This window comes from Myxine glutinosa, unplaced genomic scaffold (assembly GCF_964187855.1).
Source record: "Myxine glutinosa unplaced genomic scaffold, kmMyxGlut1.1 SCAFFOLD_1640, whole genome shotgun sequence".
Classification (NCBI taxonomy): Eukaryota; Metazoa; Chordata; class Myxini; order Myxiniformes; family Myxinidae; genus Myxine; species Myxine glutinosa.
Window position 1 is genome coordinate 33093 of NW_027617735.1, and position 12063 is coordinate 45155.

Sequence of the window (12063 nt, forward strand, 5' to 3'; positions counted from 1 at the left end):
CATTAGAAATTTGGGTCTGAGGAGGTATACAGTATGGGCGTGGGTAGGGGTTTCCCCCCAAAAATAGGTATTTTTTTGTTTGTTTATTGAAAGTCTTATGATTATGTTAGTATGATTATACATGCTGCCCTGTCTTTTAGAAACCATTCAAATTGGTTTAAAATACCCTTAGTCAGTGTAGTATACTGTTTATTCTACCAGGTGAGTGCCAGGGGTATTGCCCCTATGTTTTTGGAAAATTAGGATGCCTCAAAAAACAAGGCCACTTAAGTTGAACAGAGAGATGGTGTGGGGTGGTCGTGAGTATTGTTTGCTAGGGTGATGGTTGATAGGGGATTGTGGGGGGATGGTGTGGGGTGGTCGTGGGTATTCCTAGCTAGGTTGACGGTTGAAGGGGGATTGTGGGGGGATGGTGTGGGGTGGTCATGGGTATTGTTAGCTCGGGTGACGGTTGATCGGGGATTGTGAGAGGATGGTGGAGCGGAGGAAAGAGAGTGGTGTGGGGTTGTCGTGGGAATTTTTAGCTAGGGTGATGGTTGAAGGGGGATTGTGGGGGGATAGTGTGGTGTGGTCGTGGGTATTGTTAGCTAGGGTGACGGTTGAAGTGGGATTGTGAGGGGATGGTGGAGGGGAGGGGAGGGGGGTTGGGGAAAGAGGGAGGTGTGGGGTTGTCATGGGTATTATTAGCGAGGGTGACTGTTTTTTTTTCTGGAAAATTGAGATGCTTCAACAACCTAGGCCACCTAAGTTGAACAGAGGCCAGCAATATTACTAAAGGAAATCATCAGGAAAACCTGATTGTGAGATAGGGGATTGTGAGAGGATGGTGGAGCGGAGGAAAGAGAGTGGTGTGGGGTTGTCGTAGGAATTTTTAGCTCGGGTGATGGTTTAAGGGGGATTGTGGGGGGATGGTGTGGTGTGGTCGTGGGTATTGTTAGCTTGGGTGACGGTTGAAGTGGGATTGTGAGGGGATGGTGGAGGGGAGGGGAGGGGGGTTGGGGAAAGAGGGAGGTGTGGGGTTGTCATGGGTATTGTTAGCGAGGGTGACTGTTTTTTTTTCTGGAAAATTGAGATGCTTCAACAACCTAGGCCACCTAAGTTGAACAGAGGCCAGCAATATTACTAAAGGAAATCATCAGGAAATCCAAGTCAAGAGCAGGTGTGTCAGCAGAAAATATCCTCAATAAGAGATGGCAGAAAATGTGTTGTACGCTTGGAACAAGCTCGCCTATATGGTCGCCCGTAGGGCGGGTACTCTGCTGGTACACTGAGTACTCGCACAATAGTTCAGCAAAATCTAGAAACACGATATTAGCCTGCACAGATGACTGACATGCCGAACAAAAAAATGTCATATTGGTGCTTTGTAGGTAGCGGATATATTAATCATCCTGTGTCATCCTAATGCTTTGTCAGCATCATTGAGTGCTCTACCTTTCAGATGGACGTTAAATTAGGTGTCCTCTCTTACATGCATTTGCTGACAGACATTAAAGATTCCAAGTTGTATTTTTCAAGAGTAAGTCATTGTGCGCTGGTAGTCTGGTACCCTGTCCAAATTCCTGCTTTAACTTACATCACCTTGTCACAGAGTGGTGACATAACAATTATAACACAAGGTTTCATCACATAATGTTTTATTGAAGCTCTGTTTAACCTCTGCCTGTCTCCATGACATTTATTTTTGCCACAACAAAGAACTGTAAGTACATTTGTGAGAAATAATTGCTTATTTTGCATAGCTACAGTATAAATAGTGTATGCCAATTTTAGCAAAAAAAAAAATTCTTATCATTTTTTGCATTATCAATTTTTATCAAGTTATTTTTCAAGCAATGGGCATTAATGGTGTTTTAATCAAGCCAATATACTGTTATTTTGAGAACACAATATAATTTATTACAGTATGTGCATTTTTCATACGAGAAGCACCCACTCCCTTTGGGAGCATTAGCAACTCATCTTCACCCTCTCATAGGGAGGTGGGGTTTACTGTGGGTACACCAGCACGTACACAAATTTGTGAGGAGATAGGGTGAAAAATGAAAGCTGTCCTCCCTCCTTTCGCAGGGAGGGGGTGGGGAGGATTGTGCCCATGACCTAGCTCTGGGTACTACAAACATGTATGCAAAATTTGGTGGCGATCAGTTAGTGTGACCCTGTTGTTTCTATGTTATCCAGTTGTGAATACATACACACATACCTTATTTAATACTAGCAAGATCTATCCAGCACAGCCATGGGAAGGGGGAGGAGGGTGGGAGGAAGTGTGGGGTACACAGCACTACCCAACTGCGTGAACCTTTTCCGGTGGTGGTTTCGGGACGTGTTTGAAATCAAAGAGTTATGGAGTTATTCGCCACACGGTGGTTACCTCTTCTCTGCGGGCCAGCGGCAATACTGCCTGACCCCATATACAATATACACTTTATTGCGGCCTCTGGTGGGCTCAAAACAGCCGTCAAGGCCAACATGTGGCAGCTTAAATCCATGCCCAGATTCCGAAGTACGTACACCCAAAGTTTTGAGTCTACAGGTTCTGCAGTTCAGCCGTGAAAGAATAACATACAAACGCACAACCAAACACACACACGCACAAGCATACACACAAACAAAGGCCACAAACACTTGAAAATCTTTACGTATATAGTACGACAAGTCCATTTTAGTGTTTCAGCTAAGTTTTACTCCAAATTTCTTTAAATACTTCTTTCATACCTCATTTTTGCTTTTTACTTTATTCCCATCTTCACCTATGCTTTTGTTTCTTCTTGCCTTCTTGTTTTTTCTTGCTTTATCTCAATTTCTAGACAACTACATAATTAAGTACATTTTTATAAATGGTTCCACTTTTGCAAAATGCTGCTGCAACTTGTATTAACGAGCTTTTAAAGTTATCAATAATGTTTTGTCACAAAATTTACATGTTTAACGCTGATACTTGGCCAAATAAATTGAACCGAGTATTTTGTGAGTTGCTAGGCCTTAAAATAGGATAAACAAATCTCTTTTTCAGGTTTTCCTTCCAAATGTAATCATTGTATATGAAATCTGACACTTGATATCATAACCATGTCAAGATTCCAGAACAAGCCTTCCAAATCATAAACAAATGATAAATTATTTTTAAAAAACTTTTCAAACATTACTGTTAGGCAGCTAAGTGCGAATATCCTTTATAATTGAATTAATAATTCACAATTATCTTTGAAGATTTATAAGTTGTTTGGGGGTTATTGAGCTTTAATACAGGAGTGCTTGTTTTGATGACCAAATGTCTGCTCCCTTCAGGTACAATGTGCTACAGATATCAGACGGCATTGGTAACTTTGGCGGGGTGCGGTGGCCACTACTTGGTTGCCTTGTCCTGGCTTGGATTGTCGTTTTCTTTTGCCTTATTAAAGGGATCAAGTCCTCTGGAAAGGTATTCGCTGCAAAGTTGGAAAGGTTCTCAAACCTTTTTTTTCATGATACAAGGACATGAATTGCAAATAAATGTATATGGAGAAAAGACAAATCTGGGATGCAGTGTATCACCACTCCAACACTCAAGCAAAATACAAACATTGCAAATCATGTGATAATAGATCATCTACAAAAAGTAAAAAGGAACTAGAACGACACTCTTCGACGTCACGACGTTGACCGATATGCCTCCACCCGCATTATTACATCATTATAACAATTGCACCAAGTTTGATTTTAATTTCATTCAGCTGTTCTCAAGTTATCACATCTTACCTGGCATGACCTATTGATCCATAAATTTAATCAGTTCATGTTTACATCATTATACATACCTGTACCAAGTTTTTTTTATTTAAATCCCTTCAGCTGTTCACAATTTATCACATTTTACCTGACATGACCTCTGACATATGGCATTTGACCTCGGGATCCCAAAATCCAATCAGTTAATCTTTACATCATTATACATACCTGTACCAAGTTTGAATTGGATCACTTCAGCCGTTCTTAAGTTATAGACCTATTATGAACTTTGACCTTTGACCCCAAAATCTAATCAATTAACCCTTACATCATTTTACATACCTGTACCGAGTTTGAATTAGATCACTTCAGCCGTTCTCAAGTCATAGACCTATTACAAACTTTGACCTTTGACCTCTTGACCTCAAAATCTATTCAGTTAGTCTTTCCATCATCTATCCTCTTCATCTATCTATCTATCTCCCTATATGTGAACGTCTGTTTGTTCGGTTGTGCCTCACGGACAGCCTAAAGAAGTGACTTAGAGAGGGAAGAGGGGGTCTATGGGGGGTAACCTTTCATGACAAAAATCATGGATGCATCAGATTTAGACTAAGAGTGTGCCCACTGCCCAAGGGGCGTTGCAGCAGGTCATGCCCAAGGGATGTGGCTTCCTCTGACTATAAAAAGCCCACTACAAATAAACAGAATATCAAAACTAAATTGCATGACTGACAATTTATTTTCTGGGCAACGCCAGGTAACTCTGCTAGTTATACATAAGTGTACCAAATTTGGTCAGAATCCCATCACTGGTTCACAAGTTATCGCGGTAACAGGATTTTTACCTACCATGACCTCTGACCTTTGGCCTTTGACCTCGTGATTTTGACCAAAATCTAAGCAGTTCATCTTTACCTCATTATACATACCTGCATCAAGTTTGACTAAGATCCCTTCAGCCGTTCTCAAGTTATCGCGGTAACGAAAACCTATCACGGATGGACGGAAGGACGGACGGACAGACGGACAACCTGAAAACACAATGCCTCCGGCGACTTCGTCAATGGAGACAGAAAAACAGCTGATGAGGAGGAAAGCAGGTCGATGGCAAGGCACATACAGAGAAGAATAAAATAAAATACATGCTAAAAACTAGAACGGGACTCTGTACAGAATGGGACGTGCATACCTTGGCCAGGCTGAACAGTAAATGCTTCGTCTCCCACTGATAGGCTGGCTCCGGATCCGGATCTTCACCAAAATCTAATAAATTCATCCTTGCCACGCACCCAACCTGTCCACCAAGTTTTGGCTGAATCTGCCTCAATGGTTTGAAATATCATCCTATATATCCTTTTTGTCTTTATACCAATGGTGAAGAATCATCTTGTAATATTATAAAATTCTTGTATCCGGATCAGGATCCGATCTTCCACCAAAATGTAATCAATTTGCCCTTGACACACCAAAACTGCCCACCAAGGTTCATCCGAATCCTTCAATAATCTTTTGAGATATCTTGCTAACAGACAGAGGGACAGAGAAATAGTCAGACAGTCAGACAACCAGGGGTGAAAACATAGAGGTGAAATGGTGGTGGTCAGAAATGGGTGAGTTTGGCCTTTGGCCTTTGACCTCGTGACCCCAAATGGAATACGAGAACATAGGATGGAGTACACAAGAGCACGCACACACACACACACACACACACACACACACACACACACACACACACACACACACACACACACACACACACACACGAATATCGCATGCACAGACAAATACCACCCCACACCACAAATCCCCTTACCTGTATATTTATCGTATGCCTCTGTCGTTTAAAGCATTCTATTTATTTATAAACTGCATCTGTGCACTTATCCAATTCCCGTCCTTACGCGCTGTTCTTATTTCTGCTACCCTTCCTAATGATTTGTTTCACATGATAATAACTTTGAGTAAAATTAAAAAATGTTGTTCTTGATCCATTTTTCATCACCTTCAAGCTATGCTCAAAGTCCTATCATTCTAAAACATCTCAAAAAAAAATCCACCTGAGCATAATCTGTAAATTGTTTCCACACATAATATCCTCTTCTCTATTGTTGAAAGGTTCATATTAAAATATATTTTCAAAGCTCAGCTTTGCCAGCGCTGGAACTATCCTAGTTTCTCTATTCTCAAACTCTGTCACAGCTATATCCGTACTAAAATAAGGTGACCAGAATTTAATGCAAGATTCCAAATGTGGCCTAAAGTCTTGCAGTCTAAACTTGCTGTCCTCCAAACCAGCTACGATCAGCAAAATCAAGCAATACTCATATTATAATCACTAGTTTGTAGTAAATGTCCATTATTTGTACTTTGCCCATACTTTCTGTCTATATTATTGGTTATTTTAACTTCTTAATCTGCACTTCACCTCGATTTTCTGACTCTCCTCTCTTTTACTGCTCAAAACTTAAAAAATTACGAGCAAGAAGAATAAAATAGAATATTTCACGAAAATGACTGGAAAGTTGGAGATCATTGTCATCAAACAGGAATGTACAGAGCAGGTGTACACAATTTGTAAACTGAATTTGAAATAAAATAAATATATTCGAGTCTTAATCTATAATGTCTGGCAATAATGCACATTTATTAAAGTATTATACCAGCCTAATATGAAATACATACAACTACAAGCATTGTTAAAAAGTACCATAATCACTTATGTATAAGCCGCACTTTTTTCCCAGAAATATCTAATCAAAATTTGGGGTGTGTTTTATCCACGAGAACTAAAGTGAAATCTCTATTTCTCCGGATATGTCCCACCGACACAAGACGAATTATTCGTCACTGAGTGTCGCCATTTTTAAAATGCGGTGCATTGTGGGATATCTTATGCCACATTGAACATTTTTTTTTTTGTTCAGAAATAATTATTTTGATAGAAGAATTAGGATTTTTGGTTATAATACATTAGTTTGCTTTTAAAACCTTTTATCTAAACTTAAACACACACACATATATATCTATATATATCTATATATATATATATATATATATATATATGTTGGAACCCATCTGTGGATCGGTCCCATCGGTCGATGGGTCTGACCCGTTTGCGGATCCGCAGATGGGTCGCCCGACCCATCTGTGGATGCACGAGAAATGACAATGCAGACCCATCGGCCAATGGGTCTGTGCCATCTGCGGATGTGTTGTTCACCTTGAAGGAATGTGTATGCATCAATGGTGGATGAGTATGTTTATTTGAACCTAAAAATAAGCAATTGATGTCATAAATGTTTATAAAGCAGTCCGTGACATGTGGTTTGTCGATAACCGTTTGACATCAATTGCTTATTTTTAGGTTCAAATAAACATACTCATCCACCATTGATGCATACACATTCCTTCAAGGTGAACAACACATCCGCAGATGGGGCAGACCCATCGGCCGATGGGTCTGCATTGTCATTTCTCGTGCATCCACAGATGAGTCGGGCGACCCATCTGCGGATCCGCAAATGGGTCAGACCCATCGGCCGATGGGACCGATCCACAGATGGGTTCCAACATATATATATATATATATATATATATATATATATATATATATATATATATATATACATACATATATATATATACATATATATATATATACATATATATATATATATACATATATATATATATATACTGTATATATACTGTATATATACTGTATATATATATATATATATATATATATATATATATATATATATATATATATATATATATATATATATATATATATATATATATATATATGTACCAGGAAAAACTAGACGGCACTATGTAGAGAGCATACCTCCATCAGGCTGAACAGTTTACGTTCTGTATCCCACTGACAGGCCAGATCTGGATTCGGACCTGAACCAAAATCTAATGGGCTTGTTCTTGTCCCCTAACCAACTCCAAATACCAAGTTTTGTCATAAGTCGTCCACAACTTATCATGAAATATCATGCTATATATCGTTTTTGGCCCTATCACTCAATGGTGAAGAATCACTTGTAATTTTAAAAATCTCTTATCCGGATCCGTATTCGGATTTTTAATAAAATTGAACAAATTTATCCTTGTCACACCCAACCTGTCCACCAGGTTTCGTCCGATTTCGTCACACATTTTTGAGATATCCTGCCTGCGATATATCGGTTTTGGTCCTATCTCTCAACTTAAAAATTATCTGGTCCTATCTCTCAACTTAATAATTACATTGAGGATCAGGATCTTCACCAAAATGTAATCATTTCGTCTGTGTCACATACCCAACTTCTCCCACTGTCCAAATTTGTCCACAACCTTTTGAGATATCCAGCTCACAAACAAACAGACAGAGGTGAAGGCATAACCTCCATCCACCTTCAGTGGTGGGCGTAATAAGCCTGGGGATTAACTTGTGCATTGCAGCACAACAGACTACTGTACTTGAGAATTACCAGAAGCAAATGATTTACTAAATATCTGAGAGTTCCTAATGGCTCTTACTGTGCTAATCTGATAGATGTCACATATCACTCAGTAAGGGTTGTTAGGTACATTCATAATGATGTATTTCATACAAGTTAGAAGTCATCCGTTATGCTGAATTGTTGTGGTTTCTAATGCAGCCTGTGGCTGCTTATTGTATAATTTTTCTGGAAGCGTGGTTGTGTCACTGATGCAGTGCTGCAGTTATCAGTATAAGCTGGTATCAGTATAAGTTGCCGACCTCACAAGGATGACAGGCTGAGTCAACCCATCTGGTGTTATGTCAATGGCACTCGAGACCCTAAGGGACTCTAACTCAAGACCCTAAGTTCTTAAACCAGCGACCTTAGCCATTAAGCCAACACCAGGCTTTATGTTGAATTTAACACCATGTAAATGGCTTTCTGCATACATTGGCCAAACACTGCTTTTGAGTTAACTAAATTTCCAGTCCTGAGCTAGAGTTCATTTTTGTGGTGCAGGTTATACATATAAACTGGTATTTTCCTGAGAATTTTTATCTGAATAGTGCCCTGTGTATTATCCACGATAGTTCATTATACGTGAGTGATTATGGTATACTGAAACGCAAAAGAAACTTACCACCTTTGAAACCTTTAAATATCAACAATAACACTGCGTGTAGTAAATGTGTAAACTTATTTGTGGACAATAGTGTCCTCACTGTCAGACAAAACGGTCACGGATGGTCACTTGAACCTTCAATGGTCACTTCATAGCACAGCTGTTGAACAGCCGTTTTGACTGTCAGTGATTAGCCAAGGGGTACGGGATGATTTTAATGAGCTGCACTTGATGTCTTGATATTGGCTTTAAAAAGGCCAGTGCAAAATGGGCATTTCAATCAACATGCCACGATTGTCAAGGGATCAACGGCAGCATGCCCTGGGCATGCTGCAAGGTGGACTGAGCTACCGTGAGGTGGCACGTCGCCTTGGCTGTTCACACCAGACGATATCGGCCCTGGTGGACAGAGACACCCTCCACAACTCTGCAGATGACAGACCTCGATCAGGGAGGCCAAGAGTCACCACTGCAAGGCAGGACAGGCAGATGGTCCGAAGTCACCTGCGGGATCGATTCCGTCCAGCATCCCGCACTGCGGCAGAAACTCCGGGGCGTGCAATGTTTGAAATGTAATAAAATTGTAACAGTTCAAAATAAAACAAACCAACAATTGCTAATTGAAACATTGGCATTTTATTGATGACATGTCAAGTTTTTGACCAAGATACACCATCTCATCAGTTTGTTCTACAGTACAGAACAGCACAGGGTGCAATGTCAGTCCCCTTTCAATAGCGTGTGTGGCCACCATTGTTTTGGATACAGGCAGTGCATCGGCGTATACTGCCTACCAATCTTTGGATGGATTTCTGCTGGATTCTGTCCCACTCAGTCCTCAATGTCTGAAGCAGCTCTGCCCGTGTCCTGGCCCTGCCAACTACGTGTCTCCCAAGCTCATCCCACAGGTGCTCTATGGGATTCAGGTCAGGGGGGAGCGCAGGCCACTGCATGGTGTTGATGTTCTCGCCTTGGAGAAATGCAGTGGTAAAGCGAGCAGCATGGGGACGAGCGTTGTCATGCTGAAACGTTCTCAGTTCTGGGTGGTCTAGCAGGAATGGCAGCAGATGAGGTCGCAGGATGTTATCCACATACCGCTGGGCGTTAAGATTCCCATCCATAACCACCAGTGGCGTCCTGTACCGGCCTGATATGGCGGCCCACACCATCACACTTGGGCCACCCCACCTGTAGGCTTGACGCACGCCACAATTGGCATATCGCTCACCAGTTCTTCTCCACACACGCTCACGCCCATCAGGACTGCCCACACAGAACCTTGACTCATCGCTGAAAGCGACCTCGTTCCACTGCGCCAAGGTCCACCGCTGATGCTGCTGGCACCATCTCTGTCGGTTGCGGCGATGGGCAGCCGTCATCACGGGGCCTCTGTATGGTCTTCTGGCAGTCAGACCATAGTCATGCAGTCATCTTCGTGCAGTATCATTGGAGATCCGTGGGTTTGCATGCCCCGGAGTTTCTGCCTCAGTGCGGGATGCTGGACGGAATCGATCCCGCAGGTGACTTCAGACCATCTGCCTGTCCTGCCTTGCAGTGGTGACTCTTGGCCTCCCTGATCAAGGTCTGTCATCTGCAGAGTTGTGGAGGGTGTCTCTGTCCACCAGGGCCGATATCGTCTGGTGTGAACAGCCAAGGCGACGTGCCACCTCACGGTAGCTCAGTCTGCCTTGCAGCATGCCCAGGGCACGCTGCCGTTGATCCGTTGACAATCGTGGCATGTTGATTGAAATGCCCATTTTGCACTGGCCTTTTTAAAGCCAATATCAAGACATCATGTGCAGCTCATTAAAATCATCCGGTACCCCTTGGCTAATCACTGACATTCAAAACGGCTGTTCAACAGCTGTGCTATGAAGTGACCATTGAAGGTTCAAGTGACCATCCGTGACCGTTTTGTCTGACAGTGAGGACACTATTGTCCACAAATAAGTTCACACATTTACTACACGCAGTGTTATTGTTGATATTTAAAGGTTTCAAAGGTGGTAAGTTTCTTTTGCGTTTCAGTATACATATCATTTTTGTATGTTATGGTACATATAATTTTTTTTCTGGAGTTTGCAAAAAGGCATATGAAAGACTCTGCGAGCATGAGGCAAAATATTCTGTGGTTTGATAAGATGAAAATTTAACTCTGGCCTGAATGCAAAGCACTACATCTGGCGGAAACCGAGCACAGCTCATCAAATATCTAACACTTTCCCTTTCATGAAGCATGGTGGTAGGAGTATCATGCTATGGGGATGCTTTTCAGCAGCAGGGACTAGGAGACCTGTATCGATCGAGGGAACAGTGAATAGAGCCAAATACAGGCAAATCATTGAGGAGAACCTGCTTCAGAACGCAAAAGTTCTTAGACTGTGGTGAAAATGTATGTTCCAACAGGACAATGATTCCAAGCATACAGCAAAGCAACACTGGAATGGCTTCAGGACAAGAACATTAAAGTTCTTGAGTGGCCCAGCCAAAGCCCAGACTTGAATTACATTGAGAATCTGTGGAAACACTTGAAAATTGCAGTTTGCAAAATTAATGCATTGGCATGTGATGATTATGGAATCCACCTCAGGTTGTACCATAGAGAAGACGGAAGTCGATTTTTGAAATGTGCTCCCATTGGTCGGACAGCTGTGGAACCCCACCCACACTTGTCACTTGACTCCACCCACCATGGCCATCACACACAGACGAAATAATATGGCCGCCACCTTGGTTTTCGGGTGTGACAAAGACATCAGCCCTGTCGGCCTCTGCTGATTATACACTGCCCGGGTTTATTGCATTAGATTTCCATTGGATTTTTTTGGGTCGAGTGTTACTTCTCTCTCTGGCCCCAGACTGATTGCCCTGCTGTTGAGTCGAATGGCCTCCTGAACTCTTGCACGGCTTTTCCGGATTTGATGACAATCTGGAAGTTGAGGAAGCGATAAAAGCAATGAAGTGTAGAAAAGCGGGAGGGCTGACGGGAGTTGTGGGAGATATGTTGAAGGCACCAGGAAGTTGGGGTGTGAAGAGAATGGCAGAGATCTGTAATCTGGTGGTGAAAGAAGGTCGCATTCCAGTGGATTGGGAACTGAGTACCCTCGTCCCTCTATACAAGGGGAAAGGTGACCCTCTGGAGTGTGGCTCATACCGAGCGATGAAGTTATTGGAGCATGGAATGAAGGTATTGGAAAGGGTGTTGGAGAGGAGGATGAGGAAGAAGGTGAAGATCGACGAAATGCAGTT

The 12063-nt window shown here is 42.0% G+C and overlaps 1 protein-coding gene across 1 annotated transcript in view; it reads left to right on the forward strand.

Moving 5' to 3' along the window:
- The window catches only part of LOC137427347 (sodium- and chloride-dependent glycine transporter 1-like), an 80449-nt gene that overhangs the window by 26517 nt on the left and 41869 nt on the right, over positions 1–12063 (forward strand). The window contains exon 4 of the mRNA XM_078769179.1: positions 3292–3424. Within this exon, the coding sequence (XP_078625305.1) occupies positions 3292–3424 (133 nt within the window). The remainder of the gene's footprint in view (positions 1–3291; positions 3425–12063) is intronic.